This window comes from Barbatula barbatula (assembly GCF_947034865.1).
Source record: "Barbatula barbatula genome assembly, chromosome: 11".
In the NCBI taxonomy this organism is placed as follows: domain Eukaryota; kingdom Metazoa; phylum Chordata; class Actinopteri; order Cypriniformes; family Nemacheilidae; genus Barbatula; species Barbatula barbatula.
In genome coordinates this window covers 22,505,217-22,531,698 of record NC_136774.1, presented here as the reverse complement: position 1 = coordinate 22,531,698, position 26,482 = coordinate 22,505,217, and the positions used below count along the sequence as shown (strand labels likewise).

Below are 26,482 nucleotides of genomic sequence, written 5' to 3'. Positions count from 1 at the left end.
TTTTTTATAAATTATTATACACCATTTTTTGAATGGCGAAAGTTTTTTAATAATTTACTGGAAAGTCTAGCCTGAGATACAATCTTACATAACCTTTTTTAATAAAGCTTCAATATTTCCAAAGTGTCTTACCCTTATTTAAATACGTAAGTTTGTAATAATTATTACTAATAATTTTTATAATTAATAATATTAATATGTGAGCTGTCCATTTAGATTTTGTGGGAAATGTAACAGCATTTGACTTCATAACATGTAAAGATAAGCACGTAAAATAAACTGTAATTAAGATTTTAAACAGAGATGGCGATATTGAGGCAGAAGTTAAGAACTGCAGCTTTAATACGTACCTAATAAATATTTACTTAATGAGCAAACATTAATTTTAATGATATCCTTTCCCTCCACATAAAATGTTTCAGGAAATGACATCAGTAACACATAATGAAGCTGTGACAGGAGGGACGTGTCTCACATTTACCGGCTGAACTCAAGAGTTTCCGGCACATGTCTGTTGCGCTTTGTGTTCTCAGAGCGAGCCAGCACAGTTGGCTCTCAATTGTAGCGTGGAGTTTAAATGACGGCGGCCAAAAACACACTGTAATGAAGAGGTTCGCCTCTTGAAGCCACTTTCATGCCCTTGTTGTTTCCGGTGAACTCGCGCTCAACGCCAAGAAGTGGCACGTCAAGAGCGTGTGAAGTATCTATGGCGGCTGGCACACCTCTGGAGAGCTCAAGATGAAGTGGAGCAGACGTTGAATTGTTTTGTCAGAATGCTTGGCAGAACTTTAAAACAAGTGAAGCGTTTATGGGATGCAAAACGCTGGCGGAGCGCTCCGGAGAACAGAGGTTCGAACAAAGTAAGCAAGGTAATTACTCCTTAGTGCTCGAGGCTCGGAGCCAACGTCAGACAGCCGTCAAATTTTTGCTTTGTGCTTTGGAGGGATCTAATTAAAAGCAGAGAAAAGGGAGAAGAGAATATTTTTATTGTCTTTGAAAAACAAAACGCTTTGGAAACGCATCGTCGAATTTGGGTCTTTCATCAACGGTTCTTTGGCGTTCTCCATAAAATTAGACACCTAGTCAAACTTTACCTGTTCACAGACGGTGAGTTCATTGGTGAGAAAATATCATTCTAATCATTGCAGAACAAAAACAGGACTTTATATCTCTTTCATGTTAAAACGAGAAGGCCAAATCAAAAGTGACACTCAACATCGCTTAAGGGTGCTAATGCCAGTAATGAGACCAGTCTCTTTTTCCTCTTCCTTTCTTTAAATATTGGAGTTAAACGGAAGCGAGACATTTTCTCGAACTCCCCTCAGTTTGAGTTCCTCATTTCAGATCTGCTCTCAAACGGACACGATTAAAAGAAATTCTGCACATAAAAGAACTGCTCAAAAACCTGAAACGCTTGAATAATTAAACAAATGTACATTTAAGAAACACTCTCCGCCACTTGACGCGAGAGAAGCGAATGGGGAAAAAGATGGCAAACGCAAAAACGGAGACAAGTGAGATTGACCCAAAAAGTGCATGACAGAAATGAAAGTCTGAGCTGCGCCACTCCGGGCTGCATCATTAAATGCGCTCTGGTGCAAAGTGACTCATCGCTCGTTGACATCCGACACCATCTGAAACAGAGCGACGGGTTTTCACGGCGAGCGCGGAGGAGTCGGCAGCAGAAACACGAGAGGTGGAAGCATCGGGGACCGAGGACAGGAAAGCAGTCTCCATCTGTCAGTCGGGCATGCATAAAGCCCCGTTAAAACTTTAATAGTCTCATTTCAGGGGCAAAAAAGCGAACGCCTGTCGTGTTGAGAACCAATGAGAATTGCTTCTAGCGTACAGGATAAAAAAACATCCTATTAGGTTTTAACGGCCCCTCAAGGAGGCGCAAGGCCGCAGGATCACAGAGGTGAGAGAGATGTGCGAGCTATTAGTTATTCCAGCCAAGGGAAACACGGTTGCTCAGTCCACGTCCCCAATAAAAGCCCACGACAGATTTTTCGGCACTTGCGTGTTTGATAATGCTGCCCCGATAAAGTATTGAGAATATTGCAGCGAAACATCTTTATCACATTTGTGCTGCTCTGTGCGCTTAAAGTGCTCTCGATGGTTCACGATATAATCGTGATGTTTTGAATGGCGAATGCAAAATGAGAGACCGAAATGAAACATTAGTCAATAGGAACATCGCTGCTTGAATAAATAATGTGTCACTTTATTGCTTTTCGAGCACATTTAAATTTCCTTTCAAAACAATCTGATGGATTCAAATCAAGTGTAGAAGAAATGTAAGCATACATGTCAAGACGCGTGATGCTGTTAGTAGAGCAAGACCGGTTCCGGCCGACTGGCTTTGGTCAAAACTGGATCGACTGGGGTTTGGGCCTGAAATCAATCTGAAATCACAGTTCTGTCAATCAACCCAATGGACCTTGACAGAGAACTGGATGTAACAATGATATATAAGGGAACCAAAGTCTAATTTGCACTGTAACCGGTTCTAGTTGTGAAAGTAAAACTCTTGTAATTTTTGTGTCATTGTGTTTACACTTTTAGGAGATATCATAAAAGGATCTCTTATTAGACAGCAAACAGGGTTCTTATAAAATCTACCAACAGAATCACTTTTGGGGTTCTAAGGGGGATCAGATTCTGCCAGGAGATTGAATCTTGCCCGACACTAGATCCGTCATTCTCTCTGTCCTGGGACTGAGTTGTTTACATATGAAGCCCTATATAGAGTGAAACTTCCCTTGCCAAAAGGAATAATTTGGTTCAGGTGACATCTTTTATGTTGTATTTAGATCGCAATAAGATGGTTTGTTCGGAATGGGTTTTCCCTAACCTACATATACTTTGCATATACAACTGCACAACTGAAGTCAATAACAGGACCTGAGCCATGTACACTGACAAATGAAGATTTTGCCTCCGTTCACTCCTCTAATTGCATAGTCATGCTCTCCACGTTTTGCTGTGTTTGCTAAGTGCAAAAGACTAGCTATACAAAGAAATAACAAATCGAAACCGGCCACATCTGGGAAAAGTCAAAAGGCATGGGATACTTACATTGTTTGGATGTTGAAAAAACGAGGTGATTGTTTTTTTCTCTTCAAACCATTTATGTGGCAGTTATGCAGTCCATTTTTTCAGTCATCGATGATGGCATTTGATCACTAAGGGTAGAACTACTACAGGCACAATTGAAGCAGCTAACAGCTCCTCATAGGACCCCGGGGGCGGTGTCAGGAGTCGTAGCAGGCTAGCAGCAGCACACAGAGAGCACAGAGAACGAAAACATCGGTGGCCGACCCGATTCTGAAGAAATGATGGCAAAATAATTAAAGAGCGGTGGGCCTGTTCGCCACTACTTAGGCTAATGTACGCCGTGGAAACCCCGATTAATCATCAGTTTTACCGATGTTTGTCGCCTTTGCGTAGGGAAAGTGAGGGGGACAGATCGGGTCACTATGAATCTGAGGGGGTCATGTTTCCCCGTCCCTATCTGCGCACCTAGACAGTAGGCTACTGTCGGGGACATTCGTCATACCGCTTATATTACACCTGCGTGGCTTTATAGATCGTAAGTTAAAAAAGTTTATTTATTTGACACGCTTATTGTAATAGTTTATAATAAAGAGAACAAAACTACAGTTTGTCACGTTGATTTACCATAACGTTTATTTACAACGTATAAGAAAATGTTTTCATATATTTAAAGGCCCATTGCAATGCCTTGGAACGCACACCATTATTTGATTTGTTGAAGTCATTTTAACTGAAAAATGCAGAAAGTGCGGATTTGATTGGACGAGAACTTTGACGAGAGGCTAAAGTGTAGCGTGATGTCATAGAATTTCTAGATTTTTTAACGCACGTGCCAGACTGTCATTTTTGAACGCTTATGTTTTGTCAAGGCGTCGGAGCATAAGAAAAACATTTATTTTGATTTCACTGGGGCTTTAAGATTAACACTACTGTCTATGACATAAATGTAATCTGTTTATTTTAAAAAAGGTAGAAAATAACAGTCAACAAGAAGAAACAATACCGTACATTATGAAGTGTTTAAGTGTACATTCGTGGCATTAACGGTCCCTTCTCCTGCTGACTCTAATCAAGAAGTTGATTTGCGCTGTATCATGGGAAATAGTGAGTGAATGTACATTAGTAGCGAAGCCTGTAATGCAAGCCTGTAACCTTTAGCCAAAACAGCATAACACCATCCAGTGTGGACAACATTTTAAATTAAAAAGGTTTCTAATGCGTTCTATTGTCTTTTGTCTCATCGACAAAAAAACAGCAACGGCTAATGCCAACACGAGGCTTCAGTCGAAAGAAGGAAAGGAGCTTTCCATTTTTAATGGATGTCAAGGGATTTTGTTAGCCGTTGCGCTTTCTCCAATTGAAAGTATTGCAGACCCTTCCATCTCCCTATAACAAGAGTATCTCTGGATATACACTCAAAACCAGAGTGCATTGTCGGTAGAAAGTAGTGAACCAATGTAGGGAACAAGTCGTTTACTAAGAATTCGGACAAGACTACAAAACGGCGGACAGCCGATATAGTGAACTATAAAGGAGATAGGGAGCGAATTGGTTTGGTTTCCATCTTCCACCGTGATCCGCTTGAATTTCGCATTAGTCTTTCCTCCTGTTTTTGCAAACTTTGAAATGATTCGCATCACGTTAGGATAGAAAACCGTCTACTGACTGCAACAATGTGCGTGTGTGTGTTTATCATACTCCAAAAACACTGCCAAAACCAGGACACAGGAGAGATGAGAATGAGACAGAAACAAAAAAGGAAACAGTCTCGCTCAGGACTTCAGATCATCAGAAGAAAGTTCATGAGCAAAAACCACCTGGAAACCCAAGATGTATTCTTTTCCTTCCGTTCCTTTTTGGTGGAAGATACATTTAAAAGTGGACGGCTTCAGATCTGCAAAAGGATTGCTCACAATTTTATGTCGTAATCAACATTTGTTCCCTTAAACAAAAGAAAGCAAGCAAATCATTTACAGTACACCGAAAGTCCAAACCACACAAGATGGCCCTGAAATTGGGAGTTGAAGATACTACAATACGTGAATGTCATTGCACTACAGAAGAAAACAGAAACGCAAGTGGAACAGTTTCTAATCTATAAAAACAAAACACGCATGTGGTGAGGAAGGCGGGACGAGAGCCGTGACGCGGGGCCGGTGGCGTGAGTGATAAGTGCAATCAGCTGTGCGCGCACCGGTCCCGCATCTTATCACGGAGGAGATTGGGAGCTTAAATGGATGTTCGGCAGGACTGTTGACGAGAGAGGACCGGGCCCGAAACTGTGTTTAGTTTGTGTATGTTTTATGGCCGGCAGTCTACCGCGAGGTGGCTGCCGGATTGTTCATTGTTTATTGTTTATTTAATTAAAGTTTTATTGTTTGAATGTTCGCCGGTTCCCGCCTCCTTCCTTCCCTTCTACGAACTTTATTACACTGGTGCCGAAACCCGGGAGGAAGGAGGGGCATGCTGTCGAAGAGCCCTCGCTGCCGAGGGGCATCGTGGTGCGGAGGAGTTCGGGCAGCGCGGACAAGGGACGTCCGCCGGCGGCTGCCCGAGGCGGTGGTGCTGGAGCAAGAAAAATCGTCTGGGACGGAGCTGGCTGCCGTGCTCCTGGGCCGAGGTGGGATGGCGGCCTTAAGGAGGGAGCGGAGGGGTCGTCGCCGTTGGCCGTGGGCCGGAATCCTGTGTCCAACAACTATGAGGGTGAGGAACAGGAAACGGGGGACCCGCTGCTGGCTGCCCTCACGCCGAGGGCCATCGCCAACCGCCAGGAGGCGGAGGAGGATCGGGCCGTCCCCCCGACGTCCAGCACCACCGCATTGCACCGCGAGGAAGAGCCTCTCGGCTGGGCTGAGGACCGAGTGACAGCGTGTCAGGGAACCGGACAATTTTTTTTCTTTTCCTCTCTCCCCTCTCTCGTCCCTGTCGCTCCGGGGGCTCCCGTCTCCGTTCTTTCGTCTCGCCGGTGCATAACCCCAGGCGCTGCCGACTCCGAGACTGGCTCCCCAGGGGGGGGGAGTAGGTACAGTCTCGGGGGTGCCCCCCGGCCTGTAAGGGGTGATGGGGGTATGTGGTGAGGAAGGCGGGACGAGAGCCGTGACGCGGGGCCGGTGGCGTGAGTGATAAGTGCAATCAGCTGTGCGCGCACCGGTCCCGCATCTTATCACGGAGGAGATTGGGAGCTTAAATGGATGTTCGGCAGGACTGTTGACGAGAGAGGACCGGGCCCGAAACTGTGTTTAGTTTGTGTATGTTTTATGGCCGGCAGTCTACCGCGAGGTGGCTGCCGGATTGTTCATTGTTTATTGTTTATTTAATTAAAGTTTTATTGTTTGAATGTTCGCCGGTTCCCGCCTCCTTCCTTCCCTTCTACGAACTTTATTACAACGCAATATATTCATTGTGTTATTTTTGTATTCACAACAGACCATATGCATAATGTTTCCACTGAAAACAATACATGCCATTTGCTTCAGTATTTTGTTCTATGATCTAATGTCATGTCATTCATACGTCCTTTTTTAAGCCATAATGTTCCATTCACTGCACTGTCTTATAATTTGATGTGATGAAAACATTTTTAAATCACTTTTGTACCAAAAATAAATCTGAAGGTTTCATTTCATTAGGCCATCTGTAGTTTACTGAAGCATAACCGATCCTATTCCAGCAGAAGTTAATAGATTATCAAATCTCATATCGACTCGCATAGAATCAATATCACAAGCGCTTTCATCCTGATTCAACGGCCCTTTTGACAGTATCTGAATCGTCGCAGTCATCTGAGGTCAAGACTTACGACAGCCATCGGAATGATACCTTCTGTTCCGGACGCCTGCCTCAATGGATCTGTATAATTGAATTTCATTATCAATTCATTAATTCACTCGAGGTCTGACTTTGCCCGAGAGCCACAAGGCTTTAAACACCCATCAGGATGACTTTTATTTTATCTGACCTGACATGCCAATGCTATAAAACGCACCGTTCCCTTACTTTACAGAAGAAAGAATACCTGAGGTTCTTATGCCGTCTTATAGTCGGAGAGCTTAGAGACAACGTGAGATAAAAATGGCTCTATTTGCTTCCTTCATAATTGTCTCTTACTCCTATTCTAAACAATTTATCAGTGCTCCATAATGTTCAAAAAGACAAAGGGGTATTTTTCCAGCTGCAAATCCAATTTTGCGTTCTGCTGATTTAACAATACAGCCAATTTAGCCGAGATAAAAGTCACACCTACATTATAATGAGCCAGTTTGACTAATTCTGTGTTATTTAAAGGGTCAAGGTATTAAGGGATCACTATGAAAACAACTTGATAAATGACATCAGTGAAGGCATATCCAATATGCATTAATACAGCCTGAACTGTTTTATAATCAAGGTCAATGACTACGAGTTGATTCCACTGTAATTTGTTTCTCCAATCCAAAAGAAAGCACGTAGCATCCTTCGCTGGCAGCTCTCATTTGCCAAGACACTAACAACCCAAAGCTATATTGCCTCAAGGTTGTATTTTGTAACCTTCCGGCTTATTTTCAGTATGTAAGCTTAAAAAAGTAAGAGATCTGTTTAGATGCTTCCATATAACCTTTGTACTGAACTACAATTACTCTGACTGTTTTCTTTATCCGGCTTTTTTAATGGGCACTTATAGCTGACACATTCATTTACAACTCCAATCCAGATGTCAAATGAGTGAACCCACTTAATGTCCTCATTGCACTCCACCCTGAGAACTATATACTCTTAAAGTGATAGTTCACCCAAAAATAAAAATATGAAAAAAGCTTTGGCAGAACACAGGAGAAGATATTTGGAAGAATGTTTTCCATTTACTTGGTTTCGCATTGGTTTTATGTCAATACAATAGAAGTGAATGGGGGCCAGTGCTGTTCAGTTACCAACTGTCTTCAAAATATCTTCTTTTGAGTTCTGCAGAAGAAAGAAAGTCATAAAGGTTTGAAATGACAAGAGGATGAGTAAATAATTGCAGAATCAATTTTTTTGGGGGGGGTGAAATACCTCTTTAAGCTGTTCTAAAACATAGTAGGTCGCCTAGTAAGTTACCTTAAAAGTGACCAATTAGAATGGCCTATATAGGCAGCAACTCCTCTCCAGACAAGCAGAACTGATTGTTAATACTTTTCAGAAAAGAATAAAACCATATCTTCCGCCATATTGAACTGATAGTTTTATCTGCTTGACATGACTTTGCCTTAGAATGTAAGGCAATTTATAAGGCTGCATTATGCCGCAGTTGCATTTTTCAGCAGGGTTAAGAACAGCGCTACTAAGCAAGCTAACATCAATCAAGATTACAATACTACAAAGTACTGGTGTCTCAATATATTTGTATTGACAATGACCGTGATACTAAAATCCAAGATTATTAATAATGGGTTAAATCATACCATAAGTAATTCAGCACACGTTAAAATGTGAAACTTAAATAAAGATATTAAAGATGAATTTGAGTTATAGCGTCATTTATTTAACTCAAAACTCGTAAAACCTTTTAAAAGTTATTGCGATAATATCATTATTGCATTTTTGGCCATGATAATTCATAATCTGATACCACGACATCCCTTCTGCAAAGAAAAAATGTCTTTAAATCATATAAACACCATTAGATTAGATTCCACACACTGTACATTTGGATGAAAGCATCTGGCGGCCGATGTGTAGATGTAAACCTAACAAGACCTTCTACAGGAATTCAGACTAATGACGTATACATGTATACCGACAGTCATTAAAGAAACATGAAACCAAATCAATACAAACAACACACTTGCTATGTCATCTTCATAAAGTAGGTCTGGGCGAGCTGGGACTGTTGCGGTGGAAAAGGTGAAACACTGCTGATTGGGCCAGAAACACCGGGAAGCGGGCCAGAGCTCAAGGACGAAGCCTTCGCCGTGTGGAGCAAAAGAAGCTGACCCAACAGAGAACTCTGTGAGGGCTCTGTTCTGCTAAAGGGAACATTTGTAGTTTAGTGAATGCTGTTGTTCATTTTAATACACCGAAACAATGATGCCAAAGCCCCCTGGCTTTAAAGAATATCTCCGATTCTGGAGAAAAGCCAAACATGGTCAACATGGTTCACAGCTGTGCTCTGTACAAATCTCTAAACACATCGAGGAAGACAGGTATTACATTTTAGGATCAAATAATTGCTTTTGATCTTTGATGTCCTGTTTTCGTTTTGATGTTAAAATATTCTTGATTGTGCTGCTAGTTATTTATGAAACTGTAAATTAGGTACTGGATTGGTAATCAGGAATACCGGGCATTTTCACGGTGGGCCAGGGAGTGGTGGGACGGAACGCAAATGAAAGAAGTTGGACCTCTCAGGGAACACAAAATACAGTCGTGGACTGGCAAGAATGTAATCGTGGACGGAACACAAACGCGAAAGAACTGGAAAACCTGAAACGCAACTGCACACGGGTGGAACCAACAGGCCACTTGACAAAAAAGTCCAGGGCCACTTTATGGTTCTAGTCCAGCACTGACTGACATAGAAAGCAGCTCACATTGTAGGCATCAAGGAAACTTGTTAGGCAAGGCAACTTTTAATATCAAATAAAAAAAGTATATATATATCGTCAGGCCAAATATCGATTGTTCAAAACACAAACATCTGTTGTACTCCATCTTGACCTGTGGTTCATGCGAGTGTGCTTACAAAGCATGTCATGGAAACCTGGGTTTGAGTCCAGTTTGGGTCATGTCCCTGTCCTGTTACCCTTCCCAACTCTCAAGTGCTATCGATAAAAATGACAAAGAGAGAATCAAAAACTATCTGTTCTATCGCAGCGGGTCAAGAGGAGGTTCTCACACACATACATACAATATTTTCAGCAGAATGTTACACACCACACTCGGTCTTATTGCAAACATCCTTCTCTCCCGCAGATTTGTGAGTGCAAGCGTCACCGCTGACCGTGTTCACGGGAGGTCGCAGGTTATCGACGTACGATAAAAATTGCTTTCTGACAGCAGTAGCTTTATGTCTCTGATCGCCCTATTTGACACTTCCAATTTTCCGAGATAGAATCAAGGTCTTTTCTGCTGTAAATATGGGCAGACAACATCAAGGGGGTTCGGTAATGGCCCAGTGCCTGGACGTCCTGCGGATCTGCCTTGTCAACAAAAAGCTGTCAGGGACTCACAAGCTAGTGAAGTCAAGTGTGTGATTTATAGAAGAGGAGACTTTGGAGTAAAACTTGTTCATACTTCTCTTCAACACATCGATGTAACCAAGTATTTAGGAATATTACGGAAAAGATGATTGCACTGCGTTTTAACAAGCCCAAACCCAACTCGTACTTAACCCGTGTGACTTGAACCTGACACAAATCTCATTTCATGAGCGAGCAGACCACAGGCCCTGTCCTAAAGGGATAGTTCATCCCAAAATGGTTTCATGGTTTATTCCCACACATCAATCCAAACCTGTATGACTTGCTTTCTTCTGGAGAATATGTCGAAGGACGTTGGTAACCAAACAACATTAAACCTCATTGACATCCATTGTATGGATTTAAAAACATTGGAAATATCAATATCTTCTTTTGTGTTGCACTGAAGAAAGAGTCATATACAGGTTTCGAACAACATGAGGGGGAATGAATGATAACAGCCCCTTTTTATCATCACATTCCGTTTCTTCTGAAGGAGAAAAAAACTAAAAACAACGTATTGGGTTTAACACTTACAGTATAATGAAAAACCGTGTGCATGTAAAGACAATGGACGAAGTTAGATTCATGAAAAAATATATTTATATAGAGTTTATTTATTATATATAAGCGATTTTTCAAAAAAAAAAATTTATTATGTTATCATGTTTTTATTGTGTTAGTTAGCTGTATTTTTGTTATTACGGCTTAAATCAAAACAAACCAACTTTACGTTGATTGATATTAATGGGAATGCACTTTAAAAAAGCATGATTTCTTGAGTCAGGTTATCTCTTTTTGAAAATAAACTCTTCGTATATAATTGCATGACAAAAAACCCACTAAATTAAAACTAAATGCAAATATGGAATAATTTTATGAATTAAGTCCACACTTCACAGACACCCCACTGCTGTTTAGAATTCACAGACAAAACAAATTAATGCAACAAATGTGTTAAACAGATTTAAATAATCTCATGTATTAACACATCAACATTAACAGGCCTATAATTTTTGTTTGAATTAAACACAAATGCAAAGTTAAAAATGTGTGATGCAGCCACTGTCAGATTTATAGTTGAGCAGTAACTCTTTTTTTATACATTCCTATCGATGTCTTCAATGGTTATAGATATACTGTATATGTAACTATACTACTAAAAATTAAAGATAAAAATAATTACAATTTATTCAAATTAATAAATTTAAAATTGAAGTAATACAAACAAATAGCATGGCAGGTCAATGTTTAAAAGACCATTCATTACAGTACACTAAATTACATTACAGAAAAGTAATAATTTGTGCTCTAGTATTGTACAAATGATAAAGTACTGTGCATAAAATAGCGTTTTCCTTTCTGGTAACCAAGCAACTGGAAATACAGTACAAGTGATTTACAAGAGGTCATACGCTTCTCATGCGGAAAAAAATCACCCAATATCACTGGGTGTTATACATTAACCATGAGGGTTACTTGTGTGTTATAAATATGCAAAGTTGAAATGCAGAGTTCATTTCTAGAGTTGTCATTTAGGAAAAAAAATGATTTTTAGAATCATCCAAAAGCAGAAAAACACATCACAAGGGGGCAAAACAGGGGGCAAAGGCCATGATGGAGGTTAACAACAAAAACACCATAAAGCAAATGGATCAACACTGCACAACACACACAAGTGGAGCAGCAAAGCTTTGATCTGAAATATTCCCCATCACCGCAGAGAAAGCAAAGACAATCACCATAACATGTTTAATATCTCCAAGCCTCGTAGTCAAACACTTGAAAATTACATTTATTTGTTATTTTCATAAATTTTCCCCAACAAGTATTCCAGTTGACATTGTTTCTCTTGACATTTCATCATTATTTCCTGCACAAAGCTGCCTGGAAACCATCTTGTTTCATATTTCACAGGTGTTGAATCCTTTCAAAAGCATCCCCCTTGGCCAGCTCATTATTTAAATGGAAATATAACTGCCTACAATATGGATTTACCTACAATCCACTGAATCAATAAAACAAGAAGAAATTATGACACTTCTGCAAGTGAGGCCGCCCGCGGAGCTCCTTACAATTCAAACAATGTAAGCAAATGTGACAGAATTCAAAATGGAGACGGTATCAATATGACCGTTAGTAAAAGGCAAAAATAATTAAAACGGCAAACCGAATTCATTTCTGCCATGAAGATTGCCTTTGCTTTTACTGCTTGGGTGGAAAAATAATTCGTATTGTATGTGTCTTTTGAGCCCCATGAGGTTCATGGCAAAAGGCTTTGTTTATTTTCTCAAGCTTCACCATGTCTAAACCTATGTCACATCAGATTTCATGGGCATGCACAGACGTTTGTCTAGCATCCCATCATTTACCAGATCCTTTTTGCATCACAAGCAGCCATGTGGCGAGATCAACCTCAAAGATCAGCCATGTGTGTCTTTAATTACGTCCTGCAACGGTGATTTGTCTGACAAAGTGCGTGATTAAGGAAAATCTCCCTGACCCTTCAATAATCCGGTCACTGCTACCTTGAATCCAAAATGAGTCAAATATTTATCTTGGATCCACACCGGTATATTAGCTCTTACATTTCATTACAGCCTTCCATTCAGCCTCTTTCCTTTCTAAAAACACGCCAACACAATTCGTTTGACTCAGCATCCATGTGCCCGGGGTGTTGCATGTTGACAATAATGCAAAAACACACACAGGATAGGAAAAGACCAATGCATAGAGACTTGATGCAATGTTTGAAAGTACACGTTTTCTGTCAGCCAATCAGTGATGCATTTCCGGAAGCATCACTCAGAAATGTTCAAAAAGGTGCTTTGGACTTAAATACCTTATCTTACAAACAAACTCAAGTTGCCATGCACTGACCCATGTTTCCTACCCACTGGAGGAGAACAGCTATAGCGGCAAAAAAGGAAGGGGGCACAACACAATTTTTTGCCTCACATCGACTGGACATTTACCTCTTGTTCCCCGCAGTGGTAATGGATTTTAGGAGGGCGACGGATCATACCTCACATTCTCGGGAGCCGGAGATGGTGTAGGTACAGGGTCCTGTCCCATTGACGAGTACATCCATGGTCTCAGAGTTTGTGGGTTTGTAGTCCACATAATATTCCTGTAGCGGGGAGCTGAGGGTGCGCTCCGTCTCTCGTGCCTTTTTCCGCCGTTTTCGCACCATGGAATGCTGCTGCAGTTGTTTCATGCTGCTGGGGTAACGCTTCCAGGAGACGTAGATGACAAGCAAGATCATGGCTACAGATAAGAAGAGAGCGACGCTACCGGCTATTATCTTGTGAAAGGAAACCTGCTCGAAGTCTTGTTCAGGAGCAGGTGGGGACGCGACCGTCGGGAAAGGGGCAACAGGACTGCGGCGTGTTACCTTCTCGTTCACCCTGAACATGGTGGGCCGGGGTTGACGTCCGGGTTTGGATTGAGAGTTTACAGTGGAGGACATTGGAAGGAGAGGATTAGGGGTTGTCTTACAGAATCCATAGGTTTCAACGGCCTCGATAACTTTCTCACCCTGCACCTCCTTTGGTCCAGCACAAATCATGGCCGTCTCTTTGTTCCCCTTGAAGCTTTGCAGCCATGCCACAAGGGGGCACAAGCTGGGACTGCATTCCCAAACATTACCTGCCAGACTGATTGTGGTGAGAGAGATCCAAGCTGCTATGGCCTCTTGAGACACATTACTAAGCTTGTTGGAGTCCAGATTAACAGTCTGCAAATTGGGGAGACACTGGAAAATGCTGGGATCCAACACCTGCAGGTCGTTCCCGGAGAGATCCAACTTTTGCAATGAAGTCCAGGTCCATGTAATTCCCTGGGTTATTGACTTTATCCGATTCCACTGCAGATACAAAGCCCGGAGATTGTTCAGTCGTGGGAAATGAGAAAAATTTATCTTTGAGAATTGGTTGTGCTCCAAGTGTAACTCAGTCAGTTTGAGGAGTCCTGCAAAAGCGTTACGGGTGAGACTCCTCAGTCGATTGTAGCCCAAATCGAGAAACTCTAGGTTTCGACAATCCTGAAACACTCGCATGGGAATCGTCTTGAGGGAATTGGATCTAACGTGGAGACTCAACAGTTTGCGTAAGCCTTGGAATTGATTAGGCTGCAGGACTTGTAATTTGTTGTAAGAGAGGTCCAGATTGCGCAGGTTGGGAATGGAATGAAACGTGCTGTTTTCCAAATGCGTGATCTTGTTGGAGCTGAGGATTAATTCTTTCAGCCGTCGTACGCCCTGAAACGCTTGTCTGTCCACGCCGTTAATGTAGTTATGGTCTAGGTAAAGCCAAACCAACTGGCTGAGGCTGGCAAACTGACCAGCCCGAAGATTCACCAAGCTGTTGTAACGCAGAGAGAGGCCCTGGCATCCCACCGATACATTTTTTGGCACGTCACGGAAGGCGTTCGACTCGCAGTACACTATTTTGCCATCGCACCGGCAGCTTCTTGGACACGGTTTCTCTCGGACTCGGCCTTGGGAAGCCAACAGCCAAGCCTGCACAAGAAGGGGGATCATAAGCCAGCGTGATCTCACCAGGGATCCTGCATCACAAAACACAAGAAAGATTTGATCAACACCCATCGTACTGACTTAATTTAATACCACCATGACATTTTAAGTTTAATTTGTATCATTTGTAAGTATTTGTACGTCGAAAACGGAACAGAAGTAAATTCAGGGTTTCAGGGTTTACTAAATATCTCATTTTTTAATGAAGTAAATGTTTACTTTGCTGTAACTTATACGTAGGTGGTTAGTGTTGCTTCAGGTCAGAATTCTGTTTTCCTCTGCTTCATTTTGCAATAATGTAATTACTATGCAAATCGTATACCTAGAACTGTATTTGGCATTCCTAAAAATGTCAGTTTTTCCTTTGCGTAATGAGTTCATGGTTTAATTAAAAATGAAAGCAAGTGTACACCTTTACCTTGAAGCAAAAAACGAAACCATACAGACAACAGCAACTTCATTCAAATAAGGCTGTTAAAAACTTCTCAAGGTTTGATCAGTAACAGTGTTGACGCCGTCAAACTTTTCAAAGAAAAAAAAACTTTGGAATCTCAACAATATATAAAGGAAATACCAAATCTCTAAAAATGAATAATAATATTCATGTATCCCTTATGGAAAGATGCAGAAAAAAGACGACAAACACAATATACAAGAGAGAACGCCATCTCTGTATCTTTATCCAAAGGTTAGGGTCCACAAAAATTAAATAAATAAACAAACCCAAATTAATTGGGTCTGATGATGCAGTGCCCAAAACACTTGAATTTAAATAAGAACAATGCTTTTAAAAAATAAAATCACATACAAATCTTTGATAACCAATGAGGAGGACTGACAATGATAATGGAAGTTTGCTGGTTCAATGTATGTGACGGCGCTTTCTCATGTTGAGCAGAATTGGGATGGTTTGCAAACTAAAGGGGGTTCCAAAGTTGATTAAAGCTTCTCTCTGCTGTCCTTGGAGCAAAAACGGAAATTATTGGTTTATCTTGAGTGGCCGGCACAAAGGCTTACCGTCTGAACCTTTAATCACATTACAACTATTGAGTAAATATAAAAGTAATTATATAAATCTACAATGTTGAGTGCAGCATTGAGCAGCAATGCGTTTAAATCATCCGGCCCAACTGCTGTTTACTGGCTTCTAGATCTAATCTAAACATTTGGTGTAGGTCAATTGAATGAAACCGGCTAATCTAATAGTCTTGGAGACACGGCGTTGGCCAGCAGAGCAACCTGTTATCTGCGGCAAAATCTCTTCGGCTTTGCAAATTGCCTTCGAATTTATTTCTAATAATGAGAAACAAACACAGTCCCTAGACTCAGATTCTAAGAGTCTGAAGGTCTGTTGAGCGTTAGTGTAGCAGGGGTTTATGGCTCTATAGGTTTAATTTCTCAAGGGTAAAAATGTTGCAATGAGTTCTGGTTACCACTGCTTGTAAATTCACAATATGAGAGTATAACACTACAAATAGAGAGATTTATAAATACATATGAACTTTACACAGAGATTGTATCAACAGACAGCTTTCTGCCAAAGTGCTCTTCTGTACTGGTGAGGGATTTATGGGTAAAAATAAATTGAGCAATTCAAAATTATTTTCAGTTTTTCTGAACTGACTATTCATGCGTTTAGGAAAAAAACTTTTTGTGTAATTCTATGAACTACTAACGATATTTCCCACAAATTTCACAAATTAAAAAATCGTGGATAAAATGTCTGTTGAATTTCAACAACATCTAACCATCTCCTCCAACAGCAATGTGAAAGAATGACAGCATGACAAGACACATGACAACTGTGATAATAATCCAGGTTTTCACATAACGAATAATGCTTGAACTTTTCCTAAATACATGTAGAAATATTAATGTTGTGTTGCTTAAAAGTGAATATGAACATGTTTTCTTTGCAGTATTTGAGAGCATGTTTTCTGTTATTTTGACCCGTTCCTCCAGTTTTTATTTTCTGCAAATGAATGCAAATATAATCATTATATTTATTAGACATTTGGGAGAAATATAGTAGTTCAGATAATTAAACCAAAACAATAATTTTACCTAAACACATACCTATAAATAGTACATTTAGAAAATAATTTTAAAATGGTCTCTTAATTCTTTCTGCAGCTGTCTGTGTGTTTTATTATCTTTTGGTCTTCATCCAGGGCAGTGTAAAGAAATCCAGCCTTTAGATTTGTGCAGATCACTTGGGAGGAGCAGTGCTGCCTAATTAGAAAAAGAGGGTCGGGTTAATCAATTTGCTTGCTGCGATATTACCAGCGACACACAACACCTTCGGCAAGATCACAGCAAATCACGCAAAGGTGCGCAAGCAACAGCACAACCCAAAAGGGCTTGCATGCAAATTTAGACTTTTAATTAACTATGGTCACCCTCACGCTTTATGTACCAAACCACCAAATCCAGAAAGCTTCCATTTAATTTGTTTTTTTCTGTGTACGTGCATAAAAGCATAAGCGCATGTTGCCCTTTCGCCGCTTTCATTTCATCATGATGAAGGATGCCAGTCGAGATTCAGTCAAATAGTGCGTGTAAACCAGCTCTTGATCTTAAAACCCATTCATCGTGCCACCAACAATACATTTTGTCAACATTTATTCGCCCTCCTATCGTTCAGAACCTCTATATGACTGCAGTAGAACGCAAAATAAGATATTTTGAGAAACGTCACAGTCGGATGGAAGACAATTGAGGGGCAGTATTGAGTGGTAACCAATGTTTTGCAGATGAAACAAGTCATTTAGATTTGAATGACATGAGGGTGAGTAATGGATCAAATAATTGTCATTTTTAGGTTAACGGTCCCTTTGAGACACGTTCACACATCCTGACCTCAGAGCCGCAGTTTCTGCCAAACCTTTCCTCTGGTTGAAGCAATCACACATGGATACCCATGGGGGGGGAAATCAAAATGAGATCCTTTTAATCTTAATTGTTCTCTTCACGGAAGTTAAATGAAGAGACTTCTAACGAATCTTCCTGAATTTCTGATTCTTCTCCTGAGAATAACGTTTTAATAATCCCACATGTCTTCTCTTGAGTTTCAAAACTTGACCTGAACATTTTGGGAAAAACTTAACTAAAGGAAAAGCTTAAATGTTACTTCAAAAATAAACTGAAATAAGCACTAAAGCTATAATATTAAACAAAAAACTAAAATAAAAATAATGAATCTTATATAGCCACATTTAAAATGAAAATGACAAAAGCATATACAAGAATTGCTAAAGTTTTAACTTAAATAATCATAAAAACTACAAATGTAAAAACAAAATCTAATTCCAAATATTAATAAAACAATATATAAAACTGAATAATTTACCGTAATAACTCTATATTGCAGACTTTGATATATGGGCAAATCTGAAAGATTGTTGAAATCTTTTCTGAAACCCAAAAGATAACACATACATCACCCATCTAGCATTATATGGATAATATAAGTACCCCATTACGTCTCCTAAAATATAAAAGAACAATTACTGAGCAACACAATTATCCCCCGGATAGATATATTGAAACATTGTCTTCTCATTATGTATGACCTCAAGCCATTTTCTTCATTTCACATAATATCGAAAAGCATAAATTATACCCAACGCCACCAGAGCCCTGAAGAAAATCGCTGCAACGTTGGCCAACTTTTCAAAACTAATCCCATCTGTGATTTGTTTCGGAGTAAGCGGGAAAAACATAATCCCGAAACAGCAGCGCTAATCTCACACAAAGATAATCTGACAGAGAACTGAACTACTCCGACGCAATCCCGTCACATTCAGGCGACAAAACCTGAGAGAAGATATGACGGAGTGTCCACGTCTCTCCACATTTATCTGTTTTGACAGCCTCTCCACTCTATTTTAGGGGGAAAGCTCAAAGGCATTTAATAAAGGACACTTCATATGTCCAGATGTCTTTTCATCTGCTGCCATAACACCAGACAGGTAGATAAAGAGGAGGGGTCTGGAGGAATTAGATAGGGGTCTTATCCCCTCTGTAGAGTTAAAATCACAGCAAGGTACTCAATGGGAATATGACAGTGAGTGCTCTTTCTTCACGCTGTGGATTTGTATACAGCTTTGTTTTAAACATGACAGCACAGGACAGTAGTATCAACGTAACCGAGTGACAGGTGTGACGTAATACATTATGGTAAATATTAAGGCAGAAATTTTGCAGCATCATAAGCGGAATCCTGAAAACTGATCATTGTGCCGAGTAAAAATTTTACCAGAAACATTTTGTATACAGACTGACCGAAGGTCCTTTTGGCCACATGATCTGGAAAAGCCAGATTGAATCAATGAAATCCACGGAATGTCTAAATTTTTACTCCAACCTGTTTTGTGTATGTGGAGTCTGACTGAGCTGAGCAAACAGCACACCTGTGAGGCACAGAAGAGAACATCCACCTACATCATCTGCTCAGACAGTTTCCCATCAAATCACTAACACTTCAAGCCATCTTGAAAAATACAGATTTTTTAAACCAAGCGTCACATTGGTTTGTCTAGTGTACATTTCATTATTTGTTCAAGGCAATTTCAATCCATGCATTTCATTTGTATTTCTATTAGTCATCCTTTCTTTCAATGAATAGCTTTTCCATGCCGGATACAATATGCAGGGAGGCTACTGATAAAAAAGGGGTGGGGGTAAAGTATTATTTATGATCTGATTATGATTATTTATGATGGGGGACCCTCAATTGAACTATTTGAAGAGGACGATCTATTTTAAAGATGAAAAACTCCAAACCTCTTCAAATTTACCAGAAGAAACATGGCAAGCAGTTAAAAGAGACTCACTATGAACTATGCGCTTCCAGCAAAAAGAATTACCGCATAAAAATCAACGTTTCCAGACAGTAAATCACAGCTTTCCACTATTGCAAGATCATCTGCCTCAAAACATCAATCAAAGTCGAGAGGTTTTTTCCTTCTCTTGAAAGAATGCAAGAACTGACATCAGTCCCTCTTTGCGCGTCCTTCACATAACGCATACATATGTTTGTGCTTCTCATAACTATAGAACTGGAGTCCTGTATTACTATTATTAACATTGCATTTACTCAGACGGATGCTTTTAGGCACGAGGGCACATACAAGGCAGCACTATGTAGCCTATAATGAACATTCGCCGCGAGTTCAGCACCGTTTTATACAGAACAAATAAACGAGCGTCATTCAATCACGGCAGTAAAAACACATACAGAATCAGCCTGTTGATCATACAATACATGCACAACCACGACTGCGATATTATGCTCTTCCAAGCTTATATGTGACGTCTGAGCGCATGCATGTTGAAAGTTGTCGTTCAAGCGTCGGCTTCCTAAATGCTTTCTTTTACGCATATTAAACATATTCGAACTCACTTTCTAATGATGTAATTCTAACAGCACTGCTATTTTAAGAAATGATGGCACGTCTCAGGGTAAAGCACGACTGGGTTTTGCGATACCTGACATACACAGAATTGCATCAAAAGACCAAACCAAAACATATCAACTTATTTGAAGCCTTTAGAATAAATGGAGACATACCCATCTCTGCGTAACTCAGATTTCCAGCAGGGTTTTACAGACCTCCGATGTGTGATTCCCGATCCTGCATGGCACCGTCTTTTAACACAGGCAGAAAGGAGCACCTGCCCAAAGCTGCGGTGCCCGAGATGTTGGCAACGTCGGGCAAACTCCGTCAGCAGGACCGCTATTTCAATCCCGCAGTCGCGCCATTAAACAACATCTCTTAACTGAAACCCGCAAGAGCTCTGCAAAAATATACAATCGTTGACATTTGCTTAATGAGAATGTCCAAAGCCAAACATTCCCAGACCGTGCGCGTGCGTATCAGTTATATCCTTTACATTAAAATAGCCTCCGCTTGACTGGAAAGTTTGGTGAGGTTTGCGCAAAAGCGCTCCGTCCGAGAAGGTGCGCAGATGTAAAGAAAGCCATCAAAAGGAAGCCAAAAGGATGTCCTGTAGGCTGTGGATGGAAAGCTGTGCGCAGAATGAGTGATGTATCTGCTGATCTTAGAGGAGCTCAGAAATAGTGCAGTCTCTAAGCCACAGTTAGGTTTCTGTTCCTTCCTTCGAACATCTGTGACAAAAAAAGGAGGTTTTCATACGAGCTTGTGTGTATGTGAGATGCACTCAGCACTGGTGCAGTCACACTACTGCTTAACCTTCGTTTGCAAGTGGGATGCATGGGATTGCCCTCTTCTGGTGAGAAAGAAGGAATATGCACCCCTATTTACAGTAGATTACCTGCTGGTAAATAGTGAGACTAGGTATTCTTATTTGAAATGATGACAAAAAAAACATTAAAATGGAGTAATTGCAGTTATGGCTTACGTGACAATGATGTATTCTTAGAATTAGAGATTGCAATGCAATGAGCATTACATGCATGCTGAAGATACTCTTTATAATATAAAGTCATTTTTCCCCTCAAAAAATATTTTATTCCTAAAAGATATTTGGACACATGAGCCATATTTAATAATAAATGAAATATCATTGCATTAGATCCAGTACCGCAGAGAATGACGTGTGTAGGCTAACCTGGTTGTAAGCCCCTGAACCCCCAATCCATTTTCCCCATATATGTTTGGAATATCGCTGTAGCAAAGTTCGTAAAGTTATGGAAGAAAGGAGACAGGGTCAGCGTAGGCTGGGAAGCACTTCTCTATTTATTAATAAACTGGTTGGCGCCACTGCGCTCTTAAACCACAATAACTCAGAACAATCGTGTAAGAATTTGTCGTCTCTCGGCACTCTGCTAGACGCTGCTTCACGCAGGAGAATTCTCCCAAGCTTCCCAGCCGATCTCTCTCAACCTCCTCATCTGCTTGTGTGGCTTTTAACCGTCTCCCCACCAATTACTGAAACGAGACACAGGTGTTCACAATGTGCAAATGACTTACTTACACCCCGCTTACCTCACCCCTTTCGCTGCCGACTCCGTTTCACCACACCCCCCTCCACATACCCCCACCGCCCGACTCAGGTCGGGGAACCATCCGGCCTGCAGCTCCCTCCCCCCCCCCTTCGGGAGAGGAAGTCGGCCACGACCATCTGTGTCCCCGGCCTGTGGACCACCTGAAACTTGAAGGGTTGCAATGCCAAATACCAACGGGTGATCCGGGCATTGGTATCTTTCATGCGGTGGAGCCATTGGAGAGGCGCGTGGTCCGAACAGAGCGTGAACTCGCGTCCCAGGAGATAATAACGGAGGGTGAGAACGGCCCACCTGATGGCCAGACATTCCTTCTCGATGGTGCTGTACCTCACCTCCCGCCGGGAGAGCTTGCGGCTAATATACAGCACCGGCCGCTCCACACCCTTGATCTCCTGGGACAAGACCGCCCCCACGCCCCGGTCCGATGCGTCAGTCTGCAACAGAAAGGGGAGAGAAAAATCCGGCGCATGCAATAGCGGGCCGCCACACAGAGCAGCCTTAACTTGGGTGAAAGCCTGCTGGCACAGCTCCGTCCACTGGACGGTATCCGGTGCCTCCTTTTTAGTGAGGTCAGTCAGCGGGCTGGTGAGTTCTGAATAATTAGGTACAAACCTTCGATAATATCCCGCCAGCCCCAGGAACTGCCTCACCTCCTTTTTGGTCTTGGGTCTTGGTGAGGTCGCAACCGCGGCAGTCTTATCAATTTGGGGACGCACCTGACCATGACCCAAGTGGAAGCCCAGATACCTTACCTCCACACGCCCAATTGCACACTTCTTCGGGTTAGCCATAAGCCCGGCTGCTCTCAACGACCTCAGGACCGCCCTTAGATGTTGAATATGCCGCTGCCAATCATTACTGTAAATTATGATGTCATCCAAGTAAGCAGCAGCATAAGTTGTATGGGGTCGGAGGATTCGGTCCATGAGACGCTGAAAAGTGGCCGGCGCTCCGAATAAACCAAAAGGAAGGGTGACAAATTGGTGTAAACCGAACGGCGTAGTGAAGGCTGTTTTTTCTTTGGATATGGGAGATAAGGGGATCTGCCAATATCCCTTCGTCAAATCCAGTGTCGAATAAAAGCGAGCCGAACCTAGTCGATCTAGCAACTCGTCAACTCGTGGCATTGGGTATGCATCGAATTTCGACACAGCATTCACCCTGCGATAGTCCACACAGAACCGTACCGAGCCGTCTGTTTTAGGGACCAAAACTATCGGGCTTGCCCAGTCACTGTTGGACTCTTCTATTACCCCCATATCTAGCATTGCTTTTAATTCCTTCTGAACCACAATTTTTTTGTGTTCAGGCAACCTATAGGGCCGGCTGCGTACTACGACGCCCGGCTGAGTCTCGATGTGGTGCTCGATGAGGTTGGTACGGCCGGGTAGGGGAGAGAACACCTGTGCGAACTCCGCTTGCAACCTGGCCACATCCGTGATCTGGGAGGGTGAGAGGTGATCCCCAGGAGGGGCCAGAGCGCTCAGTTGACTTTTACTAGTCGCTTCTGGCCCTAGATCTTCCTCTCTACTAATCACCGTCGCCAGCATCACTGTGTCCACCTCTTTCCAGCTTTTAAGGAGATTGAGGTGGTAAACTTGAGGCGCCCCGCCCCTATCTGTCCGAGCCACCTCATAATTGAGATCTCCCATTCGTCGTGTGACCTCAAAGGGTCCTTGCCACTTGGCGAGTAATTTGGAGCTCGATGTGGGAAGTAATACAAGCACTTTATCTCCCGGTGCGAATTTGCGCAGTCTGGTACCCTTGTCATATTGCCGGCTTTGTCGGTCCTGGGCCTGGAGCAAATTCTCCATTGAGAGCCGCCCCAAGGTGTGGAGTTTTGCTCTCAGGTCCAGGACGTACTGAATTTGATTTTTACTCGCGGAAGGTCCGTCCTCCCAAGTCTCTCGCAGGACGTCCAAAACCCCACGGGGCTGGCGTCCATAGAGAAGCTCGAAGGGGGAAAACCCCGTGGAGGCTTGGGGGACCTCGCGTACCGCAAATAACAAAGGTTCCAGCCATTTATCCCAATTTTTGGCGTCTTCGTGCACAAATTTACGGATCATCGTCTTTAACGTGCGATTAAAACGTTCTACCAGACCGTCAGTTTGTGGGTGATAGACGCTGGTCCGGACCGCCTTAATGCCCAATAATCCGTAAAGTTCGCGGATAGTCCGTGACATAAACGCCGTGCCTTGGTCTGTGAGGATCTCGCGGGGGACCCCCACACGGGAGATGAGTCGAAACAGTGCATCCGCCACACTTGTCGCAGAAATAGTGCGGAGGGGCACTGCCTCGGGGTACCGAGTTGCATAGTCAACGATGACTAATGCAAACCGATGCCCTCGTGCGGATCGTTCTAACGGCCCGATCAGGTCCATGCCAATTCTCTCGAAGGGGACCTGAACAAGAGGGAGGGGACACAACGGTGCCTTTGGGGTGGCCGGGGGGTTTACCAACTGGCATTCAGGACAAGACGCGCACCACCTGCGCACATTCTCATGAATGCCCGGCCAAAAAAAACGGGCCGTGAGACGATTTATTGTTGCTGTCTGCCCTAAGTGGCCGGCCATTGGGTTACAATGAGCCGCCTGGAAAAGATTTTCCCGGCGGCTCTTCGGTACTACTAACTGGGTTGTATCTTGTTTCGTCTGGGTGTCTTGGCTCACCCGATACAACCTATCTTTTAGAATGGCAAAATATGGGTAGGTGAGCGGACGGGTCGGGTGGATCGGCTGACCGTCAATGGTCTGCACATGCTCGAACGCATGTTTCAGTGACTCGTCCTGAGACTGTTCCAGGGGAAAATCATCGCACTGAGAGAGTCTTTGCCTCTCCACGGTGCTCCGCTCGCCTGGGACAGTATTCAGCGGTCTCGGTTCAGCCTCTCCCAACCCTACGACCGCCCCCCTTCCCTGCCTGGAATTTTGCCAAGAGACATCCGAGCACAAATGTCCCAATAAAACCGAAAACATCGGCCAGTTCGTCCCCAAAATTAACGGATGTCGGAGGTGCGAGCTAACCGCCACCTCCACACTATGCTTTTGACCCCTGAACTGTATAGCCAGCAACACCAAGGGGTAGTTCACCACATCCCCGTGAACGCACCGAACCTTCACCATGCGGCTCGCACCCAACGCCACGGGCTGAATCAGGCTTTGGTGAATCGAGGTCTGATTGCACCCTGAATCCACCAAAGCCTGATAGGTACCCCCCTTAATACTCACAGGTATTTGGTACAGTCCGGCTTGATCGAGGGCAGCCCGTGGAGCATCGGGGATCCGGACCACCGTACCGACCTCCATCACGGGACAACGATCAATAAAATGGCCCGGATCCCCACATCTCCAACAGGCCGGCCCAGACTTCCCCGCCGCCCCAGTGGCGGGAAGTAAGCCACTTGATTGGTGGGGAGAGGGCCGAGGGGTGGGAAATGGACTGACACCGGCTGCGGTGTCGTGGGGTCCGCTCCTGGGCGGCATCCGGACCCTAGGTGCCGGTCGTGGCACTCGATCCAGGCGAGACCTGGGAAAAGGGATAGGTTTGGGTGGAGAAAGGGAAACATAAGGGGGAGAAGGAGAGAGAGAAGATGGAGGTACGCCGACCCCGGAGCACGCAACCAGTTGGTCCTCCGCCAGCTGAATGGCCTGGCTGAGCGACGTCGGCCGGTGACACTGGACCCACTCCGCCGTTGTTCTTGGTAGCCGCGCCACGAACTGCTCCAGCGTCACCGTATCGATGATGGAATCCACGTCCGCGTCGTCAGCCAGCAGCCATCTGCGGCAGGCGTCCCGGAGCTGTTGGGCCATGACGAACGGCTGACCGCACTCCCTGAACTCCAGAGAGCGAAACCTCTGGCGGTGCTGCTCGGGACTCAGGCCGACCCGCTGTAAGATGGCTTTTTTCAGGCTCTCATAAACAAAAAGGTTCTGGACCGGGAGCTGTTGTGCAGCCAACTGCGCTTCTCCAGAGAGCAAAGGAATGAGCCGGGCCGACCAATCATCTTGAGGCCAGCCTGCTAGTTCCGCAGACCTCTCAAAAAGTTCCAGGAACGCCTCCGGATCGTCCTGCGGTCCCATCTTGTGGAGAGGTAGGTGGGACGACAGGGGTGCGGCCGCCGACGCTGTGCTGGTGCCTTCGCGGCGGACCCAGCTCCGGAACTGCTCGCGGTCTTCCTGCTGAGCCTGGACAAGGACCTGAAAACGTTTCTCCTGGTCCTCTCGGAGACCCAGCAGCGCCTGGTGGTGTTCATGATGAAGCGCCGCGAGAGATTGAATCACCTCCGCAAACGGCGATGCTGGCGGGGACTGCATATTGGCTCCGGCTTCCCCTTTCTTCCCGGGTTTCGGCACCAGTGTAGCAAAGTTCGTAAAGTTATGGAAGAAAGGAGACAGGGTCAGCGTAGGCTGGGAAGCACTTCTCTATTTATTAATAAACTGGTTGGCGCCACTGCGCTCTTAAACCACAATAACTCAGAACAATCGTGTAAGAATTTGTCGTCTCTCGGCACTCTGCTAGACGCTGCTTCACGCAGGAGAATTCTCCCAAGCTTCCCAGCCGATCTCTCTCAACCTCCTCATCTGCTTGTGTGGCTTTTAACCGTCTCCCCACCAATTACTGAAACGAGACACAGGTGTTCACAATGTGCAAATGACTTACTTACACCCCGCTTACCTCACCCCTTTCGCTGCCGACTCCGTTTCACCA

General features: G+C 43.3%; 1 protein-coding gene across 1 annotated transcript in view; it reads right to left on the bottom strand.

Annotated features, from left to right (window-relative positions):
* Positions 1 to 20,975, bottom strand: part of LOC306900217 (leucine-rich repeat transmembrane neuronal protein 4) — a gene marked incomplete at its 3' end in the record, with an annotated part of 77,543 nt that extends 56,568 nt beyond the window's left edge. The window contains exons 1-2 of the mRNA XM_079466989.1: positions 20,357 to 20,975; positions 13,276 to 14,816 (exon numbers count right to left, since the gene is read on the bottom strand). Of these exons, the coding sequence (XP_079323115.1) occupies positions 13,276 to 14,816; positions 20,357 to 20,360 (1,545 nt within the window). The 5' untranslated portion in view covers positions 20,361 to 20,975. The remainder of the gene's footprint in view (positions 1 to 13,275; positions 14,817 to 20,356) is intronic.
* Between the last annotated feature and the right edge of the window lie 5,507 nt (positions 20,976 to 26,482).